Below are 19,404 nucleotides of genomic sequence, written 5' to 3' on the forward strand. Positions count from 1 at the left end.
GGCTGGTTTGGGGGGATGGGGGGGGGGGTTACAAAAACAATGGCAGAATTTAAAAACAAAGTTTACCAGCAAAGGAAAAACAACAGGGCCCCAAGAAAATCTGCGGGTGATTGGGTGAGCCGGAATCCTCTTAGCGCTGGTTGGCCGGTGACCCAGAGCCCCGCCTTTTCTCTACCTCTTCTTTTTTTTAAGTTTCTTTCTCCTCCATTCCTCAGCCTCTCCTTCCCCCCTTCCACTGCGGGCCCTAACACAACAGATTGCCCCCCCCCCCTCTCCCCACCTTCCCTCGCACCCACCCACACACACACACACACACACACACACACACACACACACACACACACGCACACACCCTCTCCCTCCTCCCTCCACATGCACAGCCACATCAGGAACGGCTGGCTGCATTATGGCTGCCATTACCGTCTCCCAAGTCATAACAGCCCGAGAACACCCACCTCGTCCTCGACTGCAGCTCCGCCAGGAGGGGGAGGGGCCTGGGAGGGAGGGGGAGGGAGGGGGAGGGAGAGAGAGAGAGAGAGAGGTCGCCAGAGCAGGAATGAGCTAAGAGAGGAACAGGGAGAGTGGGAGAGGGAGAGGGAAAAGGAGAGATGGATAAAGATAGAAAAAGAGCAGCAGAATGTGAAGTAAAGAACAAAAGTTAAAGAAAGAAGAGAGACAGAAACAGAGAGAGAGGGGGGGGGGGGGGGGGGGGCTATGCAATACTTTCAGATGGATGTTTATACTATCTGACTTTCTCCAAAGATGTCTTGCAGTTTAATGTAGGGTTTTCTCTACGAGTTCATGTGTGAGCTATGCGTGTGTCTTCTCTAAATCAACAGCTAGATAAGATATCTCACACATATGGACTCCCACAAACAGACATTCATTGACACACACACACACACACACACACACACACACACACACACACACACACACACACACACACACACACACACACACACACACACACACACACACACACACACACACACACAGACGCCAAACTAGACTAGTGGAGAACTGGGTCTAAGAAGACATGGTTGTCATAAAATGGCACTTTTAAAAGGGTAGAGGGTGTAGTGTTACACCCAGGATTAGAGGAGACAAGGAGAGGGGAATGGAAAGGCAGAATAGCAGGACCTTTTCAGACCCCCCTTTGTCCAGTGAAGCCAGTGACCTGTGGCTAAGTGTTTAAGATACATCCTTCTCCTCAGAGCCGCAAAGCACCATGGGAAAAACACCCCCTCCCCCTAAATGATCAAATACTAACCACTAAATCCTCACTCACTTCAATGCTTGAGTGGTGGCAAACAGGCCGCTGTTCATTTAGACTTTGCTTAAGTGATATATATGTATCGACATATATCTATAACGGGGAAAGACACATAGACATGAAAGTTGGGATTGTGTGATGAGATGGGGGTCATGTGATGATGATGACGATGTTGTTGAAGCGGATGATGACGAAACCCAGTATTACAATGCATCCATTACCCATATAACCAATGCCTTCCTATGTGCATTTTGCTACCTCATTATGTTACTTTGGTATTTAGTAATTGTATTTGGTTAAGGTTTCAGAAATTATGTTAAAAAGTTATGTATAGAGAAAAAAACCTCACATTCTTCAATCTTGTTTGCATATTATTTGAAAGAAGGTTCAAATAAAAGTTGTTATAGAACCAGTAATGGTGAAAATTCAAACCACACCCATACTTGTGTGAAACAGTGTGAAACATCCCCATCACAATCCCCCCATCACTGCAAACAGGGCTTCAGGAATGCTGGGATGCTTGGCTATATTGAACTGGGAAGACCTAGTGGTGGGGGTGGTGGGGGTGGATGGTTTGGACGGCTGGGAGGAGGTATGCAGGGGTGAGGATTTACAAGCCCACCACCAGACCACAGTGTGCTCTGTAGTCGGTGTTTGACCCCCTCTGCTGTCATTTAAACGAGGGTCTAATAGAAATAGTAGTAGGCTGAGGAACGAGTGTGTGTGCGCGTGCGTGTGTGTGTGTGTGTGTGCGTGCGGCGTGTGTGTGTGTGTATATGTGCGTGTGTGTGTTTGTGTGTGTGTGCGTGCGTGTGTGTGTGTGTGTGTGTGCGCGCGTGTGTGCGTGTGTGTGTGTGTGTGCCGCGTGTGTGTGTGTGTGTGTGTGTGTGTGCGTGCGGCGTGTGTGTGTGTGTGTGTGTGTGTGCGTGTGTGTGTGTGTGTGTGTGTGTGTGTGTGTGTGCGTGTGCGTGTGCGTGTGTGTGTGTGTGTGTGTGTGTGTGTGTGTGTGTGTGTGTGCGTGTGTGTGCGTGTGTGTGTGTGTGCAGTTCCAATGAAACAGAGTGTAGAAGAGGCTAATGAAAATATTTTAGGGGGCCGTCTCGTGTTTCCCTAGAGCCAATGTTATTCAACGACGGCACTTTAGACTCATCTAAACAGGCTATAGGCTGTATTCATATGGCTGGGATATTATATTTAATATCTGTGGGACTGTGTGAGTTTAACCCTAATAGTACATCCGGGTTATTGGTTTTGACATTTCACTATTTTCTATGGGGTATAATGCTATTATCACTTATTTATAATCACATCACGCATTCAGAGGCTAATTTGCATTTTTTTCCTGAGAGCAGTTAACGGGGAGTAAATTAACAATGAATAACTTGCCATTGATATTCATTCTTTCATAAATGTTATATTTTGGTTGACCAGTGGTCACAGAGTGGGGATGCTGTGGAGAAGCCCTCCACTTCATGGTTGTTCTTGGTTTCCTGACGATCCACCACTGTTCAAGTCGACCTCGTTCGCACTAAGTCTGGTGTTAAGGACAGAAGGTGGTGTTTCTCATCTTTTCTTAAATGGGGGCATTTATTGTGGAGGAGTGAGCGGTGTGGCGTAGGGGATGAACATCCTGTCCTCGTCCGCTGGGCTCCGGTGCCCGGCCGTGTTTGGTTAGCCGTTATGATTTACGACTTGGGGCTGTCTAATGGGCTTCTACTGCCCCATCGCTCTCCAAACCCAGCAAAGCCGCAAAATTACACTGCCGACGGCGGGAACTCCTCCTGCCTGCCGTCATTCCCACAACATATTGTCCTGAAATAGCAGGAATACAGGCAGAGACCGTACCACTACACCTGTGTCAGCATTGACGCCCACTTACACACACAGACACACTCCCAAAACAGGCAAGAGCACCAATGGTACATTCTCATGTCTACTACTACGCCTTGTGTGGGCAGAATAGTAAAAGATGTATACTGTTATTAAACTCGTTAAATGCGCGGGCTGGTTTGGGTCCCGTCAGACCAGAGACAACACCTTATTCATCAGATGGGAGTTCACGCGTTGCCAGTTTCCCTCCTCCTGCATAATTGGAGCAACATTTCCATTTCGAAGAAACGGCCCAATGTAAACACATTGGATTCCCCACCTTAGCCTTCTGCACTTGCTCCAGCGCACACCTGCTACACACTCTCCACATAGCGCTTCTATATTCACACTCGCTGTTTCACAAACCCACACACTCACTCACTCATGCACCCAAACACAAACACTCAAACATACATTCCTGGTGTACTTGGTGGGCCACTGGATTCCTTTACCAACCCCCGGTGAGACTGACAGGTGTGTGCGTGTGTGTGTGTGCGTGTCCGTCCGTCCGTGAGAGTGTGTGTGTGTGTGTGTGTGTGTGTGTGTGTGTGTGTGTGTGTGTGTGTGTGTGTGTGTGTGTGTGTGTGTGTGTGTGTGTGTGTGTGTGTGTGTGTGTGTTTGTGTGTGTGTGTGTGTGTGTGTGTGTGTGTGAGTGCACGCACGTGTTTACGTGCGCGGCTGTGTGTGTGGTAATCTGTCCTGAGACCCCCCTCCAATCTTGGTATTTATTAGTTCTGGACAGCTGAGGTGGCCAGCAAAGTCTCTATTTAGCACTTCCTGCTAATTATCATGCACACATGTGGGTGCAGTGCTGAATATGCGCAATTACCTTGGACCGCCCCCATGCCATTTAGTCTCCCTCCTTCCATCCAATGCCCGTCCTCCCTCCCTCCCTCCCTCCCCCCCCTCCCTCCCTCCCTCCACCCTCAGCATCTATCCCTTTCACCCCCTCAGTACCAAGCCCCTCCTGGTGACCAGTGATCTTAAATAGGGGCCTGCCGTCCGCTTAACACCCATAGGTGCTGCGGCTACCAGTCTGCCAGGCAACGCCGTTCCACTCTCCGAGCAGCACCACAATGCGTTGCATGTGTGTTAAGAACAGGAGCCCTTGCCCTCTTGCGCCCTGTCTAGGGGGGGCGAGTTTAGCCATGACCACTTGTCACATGTTATAGATGCAACGTGAGCCTGCATCCCCCCCACCCACCCTGATTCCACACGTAGCCCGTGGGATCGGGGGAAATGTCAGCCGTGCAAAGGGGGCCTGGCTGCTATAGTCTTCAGTCGCGTAATGCCCTGAGGTCATCTTTGAGGAATGTGTGTTAATATTCGTCGCTGTTTGTTGTTTATGAATGGTGTGGATTAACACAAGAAGAAGAACATCATCCCACTTGCATTAATACAATTTGTTGCCTGTTAATTCCGTTTTGTGACTATTGGCACCATTCAGATCACTAACATCCAAAAACAAATATACAAGGGGCCGTTGATAGGGATCTCAGCAGTCGTGTCATGTAGACCAACAAAATGGCGTTTGTTTCGAATTTCGAATTCCAGAAACGTGTTTTTCGGAAGCGGCCCGATCAGCACCTGGCCTGATGTTGAGTTTTCCCATTACGTGTGTAAACCTTGTGAGAACATGCAGTCGAGAATATTAGTACCTGCCAGGAAGAGGGGCACTGTAATGAGCAGGTAGTCACTGCTAGTCTGTCTCAATTACCTCTGCACACACTCCCTCTGAGGGATGCACGGTAAATACCACTTCCAATACAACCGCTGCTCCTTTGACATGTTTCGGTGAGCTTTTTTAAGGGCAGCAGAGCGTAGTGGCTAGGCCCAGCACCATTGTGAGAGGAACTGGGTTTGATATTCAACCGGATGTCCGCAATACGCTGCCAACCTGTGGGCATGCTTAAGCGAGATGCCCAAACCCTCTTCTGCCTGCTCCTGGATGACATGTCTCTGAATTCACTGAATATACTACTCTGTTTTAAGCAAACTCGGTAAACAGTGGGGTAATAGTATGTCTCTAATGTTTATGTTCAGTTCCTAGCCTTTGCCTGAATTGCAACTTTCTAGGAAACAAAGGTGTGTCTTGGTTTTTTTTGGATGGCTTTCAGCGGCCTCTGGGGTGATTGTTGTTTAGAGAAGAGGGATTACAGCCAGCCAAGTCGTTTGTGTTTCAGGGGGCCTTTGGCTTTGGGCGCATGTGGGGGTACATTAACGTTGTCATGCGGCTTGTTTTGCGGACCATGTAAAATCTATACAGATATCTCTCTGTATCTGGTGAAGTAACCATGGCTGTCGCAGTAGAGAATAAGCCTAACCTAAACATCACGTGCTTGGTCATTTCTTATCAAATGTTTTGGCTGACCTTCCACGTGAATGGAAATGCATGTGAGTATCTAATATATGTTCTGTTAATTGATGCTGACCCTGTCTTCAGAGGATTGTCTTCAACTTGCAGTCTTATGTCTTCTTCACGAACCACACATCCATACTACACACGAGGACAAAAGATGTCCCATGTATCCAAACGTTTCACCGAATACAGTTCAGATGCCTTGTCGTCTGATCGTCTGCGTATGGGTGGTCGTTGCAAATTAGGGGACTTCCTTATGCGTTTGTTTAGGAACACGTCGAAGCCACCCCACAAGACAAAGCTAGGTAACCCGCACTCTCTTGTTGATCTTGTTTGGATTCTCTTGGACTCTGAACCAAACACATTTGGTTGCGCATTGCTTTGCTTCTCCGGTTTCTCCTCTGTTTTTCTGGACGCCCGGGATTCCTTTAATATAGAGAACTGTTGTCTTTCTTATCCCCAACGTTCCCGCCTATCAGCGCTCGGTAGAGGAGGACAGAGGAGACTTTCAATCACAGTCAACCCATCAACACACCTGTAATTGAGTTTCCCTGCGCCCATCTGTTAGGGGGGGGGGTGGACTCTGCGGGCCGTTCGATGCAGAGCGCATATTAGCGTCACCCCCCCCAAACGCCTCTGTAACTTTCTCTCTCTGTGTCACTCACCAGTCACTCTCTATTATATAGATAACTTTGTCTTTACCACTTCCAGGCCTCACCGATGTCTTCTGAAACAAAGTCTGCAAGGGTTAAATTACCTTTGGTGGGGGGAAAAAAGCACAGACTTCGTTTTTCGATTATTTATCTTGGTCGGGTTTGGGCCGCTTGCTCACGTCACATCCAGCCCTTCTTTAGCCCCGACCGCAATTGTTGTTGTTGTCCCTGCCTCGTTATTGCCTAGACACAAGGAGCACCTTGGCTTCGGTCCTGTCCGTTTTTGGTTTGTTTGAATAGGGTTTCGCCGTGCGGTGTGGCTTGCTTTAGTTTCCACTGGACGACAATGTTTCTGTGTGGCATAATGGAGCAGAAACCTAAGACGAATATACCTCCCCCTTTTCACCATTTTATTTAGTTGAGTGTGGGAAACGTATGTTTGGATTTGGCTTTGTTTCATTGGTATAAAAGCCTCACCTTGTATACATCTGGTTCTCTCCCTGCAGGGTCTAAGGGAGCAGGCGGCCGGTCGTGGATCTTGGAGCTCCGATGCCTGTGGACATGCAGCCACACCAGGGGCTGTATCACTATGAGTCCCCGTCCAGCCAGCCCCCGAGAGGGTACGACACCCCCGTCTGCTGCTTAGTCTACGGCTACTATGCTAATCATACTGCTACTCTCACTGCTACCAGTAGCACAAATACTGCTACTCTCACTGCTACCAGTAGTACAAATACTGCTACTCTCACTGCTACCACCAGTAATAATACTGCTACTCTCACTACTACCACCAGTAATAATACTGCTACTCTCACTACTACCACCAGTAATAATACTGCTACTCTCACTGTTACCAGTAGTACAAATACTGCTACTCTCACTACTACCACCAGTAATAATACTGCTACTCTCACTGTTGCCAGTAGTACAAATACTGCTACTCACACTGCTACCACTAGTAATAATACTGCTACTCTCACTGCTACCAGTAGTACAAATACTGCTACTAAAGAATAATATTGGATAATATTGGATAAATCCACCAAGACTTAGCGTTCAAATGTTAGAACCCTTCCATCTGTAATCTAACTGGTACAGCCACTGCCTCTCTCCTTCACTCCAATTCATTCAAGTAGGCCTACGTTATAATATAGAGAGGAAAACAAATCCAGAAAGGGCGATAATCAAGGTAGCAATTTGCAAGAGATAAACACACCAATTTTGGAGGATTTTCAAACCTAAGCTACCTTTTTAACCCGCCGCCCCCCTGCCCTGATATCCCCCTGGGTGAAAGAACCCAGGTCCCAGAGCAATTGTTGTGGAGATAGATAGCCCCAGCTCAGGCCCTTTACTCCTCCCCCCTGCCCCTCCCTCCCTCCCTCCCTCCCTCCCCCTCACCCTGGGCTAATGCCACCCAGGTTGCGGGTGGACTCGGCCCCTCGCTCGCTCTCCCTCTCTCTCTGACAGCTGCTAATTACAGGCTGACCAGGCCCCGCTGTGCTCTGCATGACTGCCCCGCGCAGGCTCAGGTTACCCGGTGAGAGAAAGAGAGGCAGATAGAGAGACACAGAGAGTGTGTGTGTGTGTGTGTGTGTGTGTGTGACAGAGAGAGAGAGAGAGAGAGAGAGAGAGAGAGAGAGAGAGAGAGAGAGAGAGAGAGAGAGAGAGAGAGAGAGAGAGAGCACGATGGGAAGAGGAAAAGGTGGGTGGGCAGGAGAGAAAGACGAGCAACGAGAGAATGGGAGGGGGCTAACATGGAAGAGATATAGCAATGGACGGTGGGGCAGATTTGTGGACATGAATCACGGGACAGAGAAAGAGAGAAAACAACAGAGAGAGGGAGAAGGGGAAAGAGAGAGGGAGAGGGGGTGAGAGAAAGCGAGGGCGGTGGAGGGAGGTGTAGACAAGGGGAGGCGAGGTATACCGGCGTAGTGGATTAGAGTGGACAGATTAAGCTTCTGTGTGGAATACACGTTGTGTTGAAAGAATTAGAGTCCTGAAAAGAAGACTTAGAAGGTGGTCAGATGAATGAATCCTGGTACGCAGAAGAGAGAAAGAAAATTGGTATAGGAGGGGGAGAAAAGAGAGGGAAAGTAAAGCAGGTTTAGGAGAAAAAGGGTCGGGAGTGATGAGTAGAGGACAGATAGAAATTCATAGGAACCCTGGGAAGTTTCAGAGCAGCTTCGCTCTCTTCAGGGTTGGTAGAAGAACACAGAGGAACAGTTGTGCCTCAGCTCATGAGTGATGTGCCATCTAGTGGTCAGAGTGAAATATCACATCAACTGTTGCATTTTTGTATTTAATCTGTGTAAGTTCCTCTGCAACACGGCTGCACTTTTTTCCAAGTCCTTTTTTATTGGATTTTCATCTACTCAAACTTTTACCCTTAAAATCAATCAACTATTTAGCTGTCGTCCCGTCCGTTTAGACAGCACAATGAAACAACACAACGATGCATTGAAATTTAGGGCATTTAACAGATGCTTTTATCCAAAGCGACTTACAATAAATGGATATTTGTCAGAAGAAAGAGAAACAATATATCCCTGTCAGTACAATCAAGATATTAATGGCAACAAGTGCTAAGAATTTACACAATTGGTAGGTTAACCCGTTCCCTGAATACAACAAGCGAGCTAGGATAAGATTCTACAGAAAGTACTATAGACCATGCAGAGTCCAGGTGAACTCTGAACAAGTGAGTCTTGAGTCGTGCCTTCTGTCCTCTAAACTGTATATCCATCGTCTGGTCTGCAGCCTGGCCCCGTCCGGCTGTTCTTCATACAGCGAAGTGTCGTCGCAGCGCGGCCTGCTCCACAACGGCCCCTCCCAGGACTGCCGAGCCATGTACAACCCTATGACCCAGCCCCCCGGCATGACCCCGGGCCCCGGCCCCGGGTCGCAGGGCCACGGCTCCTGCATGAACCAGTACATGAGGCCTCCGATGGGCCCGCCTCCACCTCCACACAGCATGATGAACCACCGGGGCATGATGCCCAATGAGGGTGAGTGTTCGTCTCCTACCGCAGATCTGATTGGCTGCTGTCAGAGGGCCATGTTCCTCCACAAGTACGGATCACACCATTGGTGCAGCTTGAGTGTCATTGCTGATCGCTTATTCGAGCACCTACACCTACTGGGGAAATTGCTTTCCTGTGCATAAAAGGGAAGAGTAGGAAAAGCTCCGGTACATTCTCTTTTTTGCACAACAATCAGCTAGGAGGAGCCGGAGATCAAACTAGCAACCTTCCTGTTACACGTCAACCCACTCTAACACCTGAGCTAGTGTAGCCCTCATAATCGATATATATGTTTATGTATATATTGTGTCTGTGAGTACCAACAGAACTATGTCTTCATCAATCAATCACAGATCATCATCAACGATCACAGTCAGCACTGTGGTGCATCGTTGATTAGACTCAATACACCACATGCTGCTTCCAAGTATAATGGTCATAAGTATGAATCAGTGCACAGTTGGTTTATACAGTATGTGTGAACTAAGTGGTGAGTTTTAAAACAGGCCAGCTGTCTGCCTGTCTGTGTGTCTGTATGTTTGTATGTATTTTTCTGTTTGTCCGTCTGTCTCTCTGTCTCGATTTGCCTCATTGTTTGGCCGGCTGTGCTCTTATGGCTGTCCTTGGTGTTCAACAGGTGGCAGCAGCTCCCCCTACTGTAGCCAGAACATGATGTCCTCTCACCATGGCTTTTCCCATGGCCAGCCGTCCTCTGATCAGATTGGCACGGGGGACGGTAAGGCACCAAGCCTCCGCCTGTGTAAACGTGTTGCCCGGTGACTTAGCAGACCTTCACTGCTGGATGTCCAGCAACTGTGAACCGACGCGACCTTAGTTCCAGCTTCGTCTTGATATTTTTCATTCTAGAACTCTTTCACACAGGCAGCATAATCTGAAAAAACGCTGTCGTTTCTCAAAACATGTGTGTCACATATGTGTCACGGTAAGAAAACGTAACTAGTGCGGCGTGATTATCTGACAACCCATTGACACCTACAATAAACACTGATAAATCAACACCTCTCAACGCCCCACTGTCTCGTTGTTGTTCCCCCCCGGGCCCCCCTGCAGGCTCCCGGTTCTCCACGCCGCGCTCCATCCTGAAGCTGAGCAAGAAGCGGGCGCTGTCCATCTCCCCTCTGTCGGACGCCAGCGTGGACCTGCAGACGGTGATCCGCACCTCGCCCAACTCCCTGGTGGCCTTCGTCAACGCCCGCTGCAACCCCAGCGGGGCCAGCTCCTATGGCCACCTGTCAGTGGGGGGCATGAGGTCAGTCGCTGCACTCTGCTCGCTCGTTTTTGAAGGAAACCCCCCCCCACCCCCAACCCTATGACTTGATATTTTAGCTGAAATGTGATCTGGTGAAGCCTGGTATAAATCTCGACTTCAATGCACAAAGTTTTTAAGACATAGAGTAAGGTGTAAATAAATGGGTTAAAAAATGCAAATAAATTAACGGCATAAATATAAATAATATAAATTGTTACTAACAGCTTTGGACAGAAAGCTGTCCGACTGTCAAACATTCTGGCTAACCGCTATCTAACCTCTCTCTCTCTCTCTCTCTCTCTCTCTCTCTCTCTCTCTCTCTCTCTCTCTCTCTCTCTCTCTCTCTCGCTCTCTCTCTCTCTCTCTCTCTCTCTCTCTCTCTCTCTCTCTCTCTCTCTCTCTCTCTCTCTCCATCTCTAACATGTCCATCCAACCTCTCTCACCCCTCCCCCAGCCCGTCCCTGGGTTACTCTGGCTCCATGAGCTACCAGTCCAGAGTGCAGGGCTCCATGTATGGAGGAGGAGCCAGAACCCCCATGGGGGGGCACACCCCAGGGCCCTGCCACGCTCCCCGCCTGCCCCCCCACAACCCCCGGCTCCACGCCCAGCCCAAGCACGGACATGTAAGGCCGCCCGCACGCACACACACACACACACACACACACACACACACACACACACACACACACACACACACACACACACACACACACACACACACACACACACACACACACACACACACACACACACCTCAATGAACATACAACCAGGTCACTATAGAAATGTAGACAGAAAGGACGATTAAACTTGCAAGTTACTATTACAGGGATAGGAAGAGATCTACAGATGCATTTAACCGATGTGGGACACAAACAAGGAAACAACAACCAACAGAAATAAAATCTTCTTACCACAATGCAAAAGGGAACTGCTGATTGGAGGGCTGCTAACTCAGTGGTTTGTGTTTCTGCTGCCCCTGCAGCTGAAGACAGAGCCTGGGCTTAGCAGTGTGATGGATTGCATCAACGTGAAGAGCCTGGAGGAGAGATCAGAAGGAGACATGGCCAGTCCGTCCTCCACTGGCACACAGGTACAGCAGAGCAGTTGGAAAATACACCGGATTTTCCATTGATTTTACTCTTAAGTACGTACTTGTACTGTTATTTCCATGCCACCTCAGTTCTGTTTCCACTAAAGTGTGTGTGATATGTGTGTGCGTCTCATGGTCATGCTGCGATATGTGTCTGTCTGTATGTGTGCAGGACCCCCTAATGGGTCTCCTGGATGGCCGAGATGATCTGGACAAGGACGACGGCAAGCAAGAGCCAGAGGCCATCTATGAGACCAACTGTCACTGGGAGAGCTGCAACAAGGAGTTTGACACGCAGGACCAGCTAGTCCACGTAAGATAGAAAAAAACACGCCATACCACACCCTACCACACCATACCAAACCACACTATATCGCACCACACTATAGCACACCATAACATACCATACTGCACCACACCACTGATTTCTCATTACATTTAGATAGACTAACTGACTGATGAGATGAGAGAGAGAAATTTGGATTGAGAAAGCAGGCAGTTAAATCAGACTCATCATTTCATTTGAAGCTACGATTGACTCTGATCAATAAATGTGTGTGTGTGTGTGTGTGTATGTGTGTGTGATCCACAGCACATAAACAACGAGCACATCCACGGGGAGAAGAAGGAGTTTGTGTGCCACTGGCAGGAGTGCTCGCGGGAGCAGAGGCCCTTCAAGGCCCAGTACATGCTGGTGGTCCACATGCGCCGTCACACCGGGGAGAAGCCACACAAGTGCACAGTGAGTGTCTCTCTATCACTGCCTCTCTCTCTCTTACTAGAATGTGTGCGTGTGTGTGTGTGTGTGTGTGTGTGTGTGTGTGTGTGTGTGTGTGTGTGTGTGTGTGTGTGTGTGTGTGTGTGTGTGTGTGTGTGTGTGTGTGTGTGTGTGTGTGTGTGTGTGTATGTGTGTGTGTTTGTGTGTGTGTGTGCTTAGGCCCTCTACTGTGCGGGTGTCTGGTGTAGTAGTTGAATCATCCTCCTCTTAATCTTGCTTGACATTCCTCAAATAATTCTGCTTTCCCTCTCTCTCTCTCCCTCTTTCTAACATTTTTTCCTGCAACTATTCCATCATGTTTTAAAATAAACAACAACTTGACATCTGCTCTGCCCTACTTCAGATGTTTTGTCTCTATTTCACGCAGACCAATGAAGAGAATTATGAACCGGTCTGCCAACAGCATTTTCTGTCAACAGCACTTTTTAATGAAGATGGTTCCTCAACAGGCTGCATGTGTTCATCTTTTATATCTGATGTATTGATAATGACTATAGGGAGACATGTAGAAGAGGCTAAAGTAGGCCAGCTTCCATGTGTCAGCTCCTTGTGACCTATAAACAAGGCCTGGTTTTGGTGCTGATACTATCAGTGTGTGTGTGTGTTTTAAAGTCAAAGAGTGCTACTATAGTCCCTCTTTGTTTCTAATTTGTTCCCCTTCCTGTCATGTGAAGAATATGATAATGTCTGAATTTAAGATTCAATGTGCACTTAAAGTAACAGCATAATTGTCTGATACTCTAATGTTTATTTCTGAAGGATTTTTAAATGTATTCTAAACTGTGCTTTTTCCTACTTAATAATAATAAATGCTTTGTATTCAAATTCAATATGTGATTAATATTTATCTTCCTCTTGAATGTGTGTGTGTGTGTGTGTGTGTGTGTGTGTGTGTGTGTGTGTGTGTGTGTGTGTGTGTGTGTGTGTGTGTGTGTGTGTGTGTGTGTGTGTGTGTGTGTGTGTGTGTGTGTGTGTGTGTGTGTTAGTTCGAGGGATGTAACAAGGCCTACTCCCGTCTGGAGAACCTGAAGACCCACCTGCGGTCCCACACGGGGGAGAAACCCTATGTGTGTGAACACGAGGGCTGCAACAAGGCCTTCTCCAACGCCTCGGACCGGGCCAAGCACCAGAACCGCACGCACTCCAACGAGGTACAGTCATCAGGACGTCCATGTGAACAACATCGGGGATTGTACCCTACTACATGTTGATCACAGAAAATATTAATAATCCCTCTGTGCTAAAAGGATAAACAATATCACTTTTCTTCCTAAATAGACGATCCGAATGAAAACATTGACCACTCATATTGACTCATATTTGACATTTTTGGGTGTTTTCACCTTTTGCATCAACCAAACTGATACCAACCAAACATTTATCCTGTAGAAACCGTACGTGTGTAAGATCCCGGGCTGCACCAAACGATACACAGACCCCAGCTCTCTACGGAAACACGTGAAGACGGTCCACGGCCCTGAAGCCCACATCACCAAGAAGCACCGAGGAGACACCGGGCCACGAGCACCTGGCTCAGCGCTGACCCCTGGTGGCCCCAACTCTGAACTGCTGCTGGAGAAGGAGGAGACGCGCCGGGAAGATTGTAAACTATTAGCGCCCGAATCTTCTTTGGTAAGCAATTCAGCATCCTTCAATTATTTGTTGTTTGTACATACATATTTAGTTGAGTTATTTTAGGATAATGAAAAACATTCTGCAATTCAAATGGCATATCATCTCTTCTCAGAAATCCCAGCCCAGCCCTGGCGGTCAGTCGTCCTGCAGTAGCGAGCGCTCGCCACTGGGGAGCGCCAACAACAACGACAGCGGGGTGGAGATGAACCTGAACGCGGCGGGGAGCCTCGAGGACCTCACTGCCCTGGAGGACGGGCTGGCGGGAGGAGGAGGGGAGGCGGGGAACGCAGCGTGCACCATCGGGATGTCAGCCCAGGCTCTGAAGAGGCTTGAGAACCTAAAGATCGACAAGCTGAAGCAGATACGCCGACCTACTCCTCCAGGCCGCTGTGCCGGCAGCAAGCTGCCCGCTCTGCCTGGTGAGACTGCTTACTGTGTTGTTGTGGGACCAATTAGGGCTGAATGATTTATTACTTTTTTAAGGATTTTTTTAAGGATTTGTTACTGTTACTGACTGGAGATCAGTAAGATTTGTATATATTTTACATTTTTATTTTTTATTTTAATTTAATAGTTTCATAAAGATGTTATAATATCAATTCATGTATCAATTCATCTCAACGTATAGGCCTGACCTAAAGGAAAGAGCAGTTTATATGTTGACTGCTTGCTTGTTTAGTGAATAATACAGAACATAAGGAACTTTAAAAAGAAAAATCGCACACTAAATCGCAATCGCAATATTGGTTGAAATAATCGCAACTCGATTATTTCCCCAAATCGTTCAGCCCTAGAACCAATCCTATCGGTTGGAGATGTTTGGCCGTTGCCTCAGTGCTCACCGATACGTCTCCTCCTTCTTCTAGGTTCAGGGGAAATGATCGGGATGTGCGCACCGTCTCCGCTCCTCTCAAACCGCCGCGTCATGGAGCTGTCCAATCACGACATGGCAGGGGGCGGCGCCATGAACTGCTCGGCCAACGACAGGCGAGGGAGCGGCACCAGCAGCCTGAGCTCCGCCTACACAGTGAGCCGCCGCTCCTCCATGGTGTCCCCCTACCTGTCCAGCCGCCGGTCCAGCGAGGTGTCCCAGCTGGGGGGAGCCGGAGGCGCCGGCTGTCACCTGGTGGGGTCGGAGCAGGCGGGGGGCGACCCGCTCTCCCCGGAGATGAGTCGCAGGGGGGTCTCCTGTCCAGGGGGTCTGCCCGGCCTGCCCACCCTCACCCCCGCCCAGCAGTACAGCCTCAAGGCCAAATACGCCGCGGCCACCGGCGGCCCGCCCCCGACGCCCTTACCCAACATGGAGCCCCCCGGCGCCCCGGTGCGGCGCGGCGGCTACCTGTCCGACTACCAGCCTCTGCCCCCCTTCCTCCAGGGCGGCCCGCGCCGGCACAGCGCCAACACCGAGTACGGCACGGGGGTCATCTACCCGCACCAGGCCCCCGGCAACGCCCTCCGCCGGGCCAGCGACCCCGTGCGCTCGGCGGGCGACCCCCAGACCCTGTCCAAGGCCCAGCGCTTCAGCAGCCTCAACAACGTGGCCATGATGGGCCGCCGGAACGCGCTGCAGCACTGCGGCTCCGACGCCAACGTGGCGCGCCACATGTACTCGCCGCGGCCGCCCAGCATCACGGAGAACGTCATGATGGAGACCATGGCCATGGAGCCCGGCCACAGCTCGGCGGACTCCAGGAGCCACTCCATGATGATGGCCCCCGGAGACAGGGGCTTCATGGGATACCCATCGCAGCAGCAGCAGCAGCAACGCCATGCTTTGGGTGGTGGGTGTGGAGCAGCCAACCAGCTATCCCCCAGCCATGATGCCCTGGGTTGCCCCGACCCAGGCTACATGCAAGGGCACTATCAGAGCCCGCAGGGCGACGTGGGCCCCAGAGGCAGCGGGGTCCACATGGGTCAGGCGGGACCTATCCATCCAGAAGGCGTGTCTAATAATCTCCTGCAGCAGGCTGAGTACAGCATGAGCACCTGCCAGTTGAGTCCGTCGGGGCCCCATTACCCCGGCTTGAGCCAGGGTGGTGAGGCCAGGGCCATGACGGGCCCCTGGGGGGAGAACCACAACCAGATGCCCGTCCCCTCTCACGTCCTCCAGAACCAGGGGAGGATGCAGTACGCCGACGCCAGCATGCAGACCCAGCAGCAGGCCCTGTACAGCAGCCCGGATGGGACCCACAAGCTGGTCATCAAGCCCGAGCAGCAGTTCCACCCGGGGATGGGCATCGGAGACGCCTGTCGCAACGCTAAGCTGCAGCAGCAGCAGCGCTCCCTCGCCCAGCAGGCGCAGGGCTACCCTACACAGGCGGGCCAGGTCATGATGAGGACCCCCAACAACCCCAGCTGTGACTTCAACAACCAGGGGGATCCACAAGGGCAGGCCGGGCAGACCCCTTTCCCCAGCGGAGGAGGCCTGAACGTGGGCTGCGGCGGCGCCGTGGTGTTGCCCGACGGACGCAGGTCTCAGACGCCCATGATGCAGGTGAAGGAGATGATGGTCAGGAACTACGTCCAATCCCAGCAGGCGCTGATGTGGGAGGAGCAGCAGCAGGTCGGAGTCAAAGCCCCGCCCCTTTCGGACACCATGGACATGGGGGGTCCGACGGCAGTGCTGCAGCACAGTCCCCAACAGAACCAGAACCTGTACTCCAATCAGCCCTATCCTTCTTACCCCAACCAGAACCTCCTGATGAGCCCCCCGGCCCACGGCAGGGGTCCCGGCTCGGTGCAGCCTAAAGAGCAGCAGCTGGCGGGGCTGCAGGGCTCGTGCTACGGCCAGGAGATGGTGGTCCCGCGACCCCCGCAGGGACGCAAGCCCCTCAGCCGCCAGAACAGCCTGACTCTGCAGTCGGCTGCCGAAAGCTACATGGGTAGCCCCCCTCAGCTCAGCCCCGTCCACTCCACCTCGAGCCCCCGACGCACCGTCCGACTGCCGCCCGTCCAGCACCCACTCCAGCCACAGAGTGAGATGTTCTCGCCTTCGAACAACAACAACAACATTTACTACTCGGGGGGGGACGTCCACATGGACCTGGAGAAGCACATGGACCCCCAGAGCGGGATTTTTATGAACCAACAGCACAACATGTTGAGCAGCCGATCGGCCGCCCTGGCCCCGTACACCGAGTCGGGCCCCATCTCCAACGCCTTGGAGAACCTGGACCTGGACAACGCCCACATAGACTTCGCCTCCATCATCGACGACGCAGAGTCCTTTGGTTCGCTCCACGCTCTCGAGGGCCTTCCCGGCTCTTCGTCCCAGGCCTCGTCGCGCCTCACCACCCCGCAGACCTCTGTGACTCTGGCCCCGGGCTCAGGACTGTCCAACATGGCCGTGGGCGACATGACGTCCATGCTGACATCGCTCGCCGGCGAGAACAAATACTTAAACACGCTGTCTTAGGACGGAGGAGGGGAAGTCCATAGACTTAATTCACACAGATGCCTTGGCCAGTAATCGGAAACAGACGGATCCAATGGACAAAGGGATTGTTTGGTTGCTGTCTCGGCGTGTCTTACGAAAAGGGCCGTCAAATCCAGAGCCTGAAGTCTGCGACTATAATGTTTTACATTGCGCTGCTTATGAAGAGTGAGAGGCTGGGCTATAGGTATTTGGAGAATGTATGAGGGAGAGATATTTTTACAGGAAGTATTTCCAGATATTTCTGGGCTGCTCTACTCCCAAAGGTCTTCTTATCTGGACCATGGGTCTAATCCAGCTCAGACCTGTGGTTTATTGTTGCGATCGGTCAGGAGGTAAAACCCAATGAGTTTGAAATGATGACCTCCACATGAAAATAGCAATAATATGTTGCAAGGAGCCCGGGTCTTGTGGTGAGCCTGACTTTTCGAAATGTTTCGTCTGAAATAAGAAACTTTGCCCAAAACGTTAAACCAAATGTGCCTAGTTGTCCTTTCCTCTATGTTGGGTTTTTTCATTACCTTGGTACACCTCTTTGCCTTTCGTAAGATAGGAAACCACATGCCTGATATAAAGTTGATTAATGTACATTTGCCAAACCGGAATTCCAGCTGCAAAGGAGTGTGGCTAAAAGTAGAGAAAAATGTGTATATGTAAATATGTTTTATATGATTTCATATATGCTTTGAATGTGACAATGTAGACAATTTGCTGTACTCTCTCACAAGATGCAGGTCAACAGAGCAGGCTGTTTAAAAGAACAGATTGAAATGAGAAGAAATAATAACCCTTTGGTTGCAAGAGGCTAGCAATTCTCCTGTGCTTTCAGTTATTCATCTATTTTGCTATTGATTTTCCATTGACAGGGAACAAGTCTTGCGTAATATCAGTATTTAAACGTTGTGCACGCGCACGTATGAAACTTGACACCCGTATGTAGAGACACATGCACATACAAACATGCACATAGACATTGAACACAGCTACAATATCACAGGAGGTTTCATTATTGTGTTGTACTGTAAATATTCCTAAAGCAGCTGTTTATGATTTTATAAGTGATGTGTTGTTTTTTTAAACAGAAATGCAGTTTTGGCCCATCTCTATCTATGCTTTGTGTGTTGTGGACAGCCACAACAAGAACAAACCTCAAATGTGTGCACCATACTCCTCCGATGGTTTCAGGCCATTCAATCCACATTGACTTTGCCTTGGGACTTAAATTTGAAATAATGACCACATTCTGCTGTTGTAGATGTGTTAGGGGTCCAACACCCATATAGTTATCACATTCTGGGGCACAAGAGGTGCATTACTGTTGCACTCATAAATATTTTGATAGGCATTCATGATGATGGCTGGACGGATTACTGTGGTATTGCACTGACTACAGCACTGTGTAAAAATATATATAAATATCTATTCATTGATGATTCATGAAAAACTCACTTTTAGTTACGATAAAAACATACTATGGTACTGTTTTTTAAGTGATTTAAGACGGCCTGGAACAACCAGTGGCTGCATGGAAGTGATGTTTGACAATTTACGAAGTATTAATAAGGATTAACATTTGGTTTAAAGATCTTGTGTTTGCAAGAAAACACAATTTACCAAAGACAATTCAAACCAACAGTTTTTGTTTTTTTCTCAGAAAAAGGTGCAGGGCTAGTCGAATGTTAACAAAACACTAACATCAGCAATAAGGGCATGGACATTAATAGTTAGTGCTGGTTTTTATTTTAGAATGTATCACATATTTGTATAAAAGTACCTTTTTTTTCTTAATGAACTTCATAGACGTTGCCTATTTTCTGTGTGTGTTTTTGATACCTGCCATCCCCCAATCAGACTTTTTTGCGGGCAAAAGAATAACATGTTAAGCAATAAAGAGTTATAATAGTAGCGTAACTATATTACACAAAAAAAACAAGTGTTATATTTTGTGTACAATTTTCTACATTTTTATAGAAATGTACTTTATTTTACCAGTCTATGAATAAATATGTTCAGCTTGT

The 19,404-nt window shown here is 49.4% G+C and overlaps 1 protein-coding gene across 1 annotated transcript in view; it reads left to right on the plus strand.

Moving 5' to 3' along the window:
• The window catches only part of gli1 (GLI family zinc finger 1), a 51,174-nt gene extending 31,770 nt beyond the window's left edge, over window positions 1–19,404 (plus strand). The window contains exons 2-13 of the mRNA XM_030375357.1: window positions 6,664–6,777; window positions 8,915–9,162; window positions 9,815–9,913; window positions 10,249–10,447; window positions 10,902–11,070; window positions 11,433–11,540; window positions 11,713–11,853; window positions 12,133–12,282; window positions 13,305–13,469; window positions 13,708–13,950; window positions 14,066–14,372; window positions 14,820–19,404. Of these exons, the coding sequence (XP_030231217.1) occupies window positions 6,707–6,777; window positions 8,915–9,162; window positions 9,815–9,913; window positions 10,249–10,447; window positions 10,902–11,070; window positions 11,433–11,540; window positions 11,713–11,853; window positions 12,133–12,282; window positions 13,305–13,469; window positions 13,708–13,950; window positions 14,066–14,372; window positions 14,820–17,368 (4,449 nt within the window). The 5' untranslated portion in view covers window positions 6,664–6,706 and the 3' untranslated portion in view covers window positions 17,369–19,404. The remainder of the gene's footprint in view (window positions 1–6,663; window positions 6,778–8,914; window positions 9,163–9,814; window positions 9,914–10,248; window positions 10,448–10,901; window positions 11,071–11,432; window positions 11,541–11,712; window positions 11,854–12,132; window positions 12,283–13,304; window positions 13,470–13,707; window positions 13,951–14,065; window positions 14,373–14,819) is intronic.

The sequence above is a fragment of the Gadus morhua genome, chromosome 13, assembly GCF_902167405.1.
Source record: "Gadus morhua chromosome 13, gadMor3.0, whole genome shotgun sequence".
NCBI classification, from domain to species: domain Eukaryota; kingdom Metazoa; phylum Chordata; class Actinopteri; order Gadiformes; family Gadidae; genus Gadus; species Gadus morhua.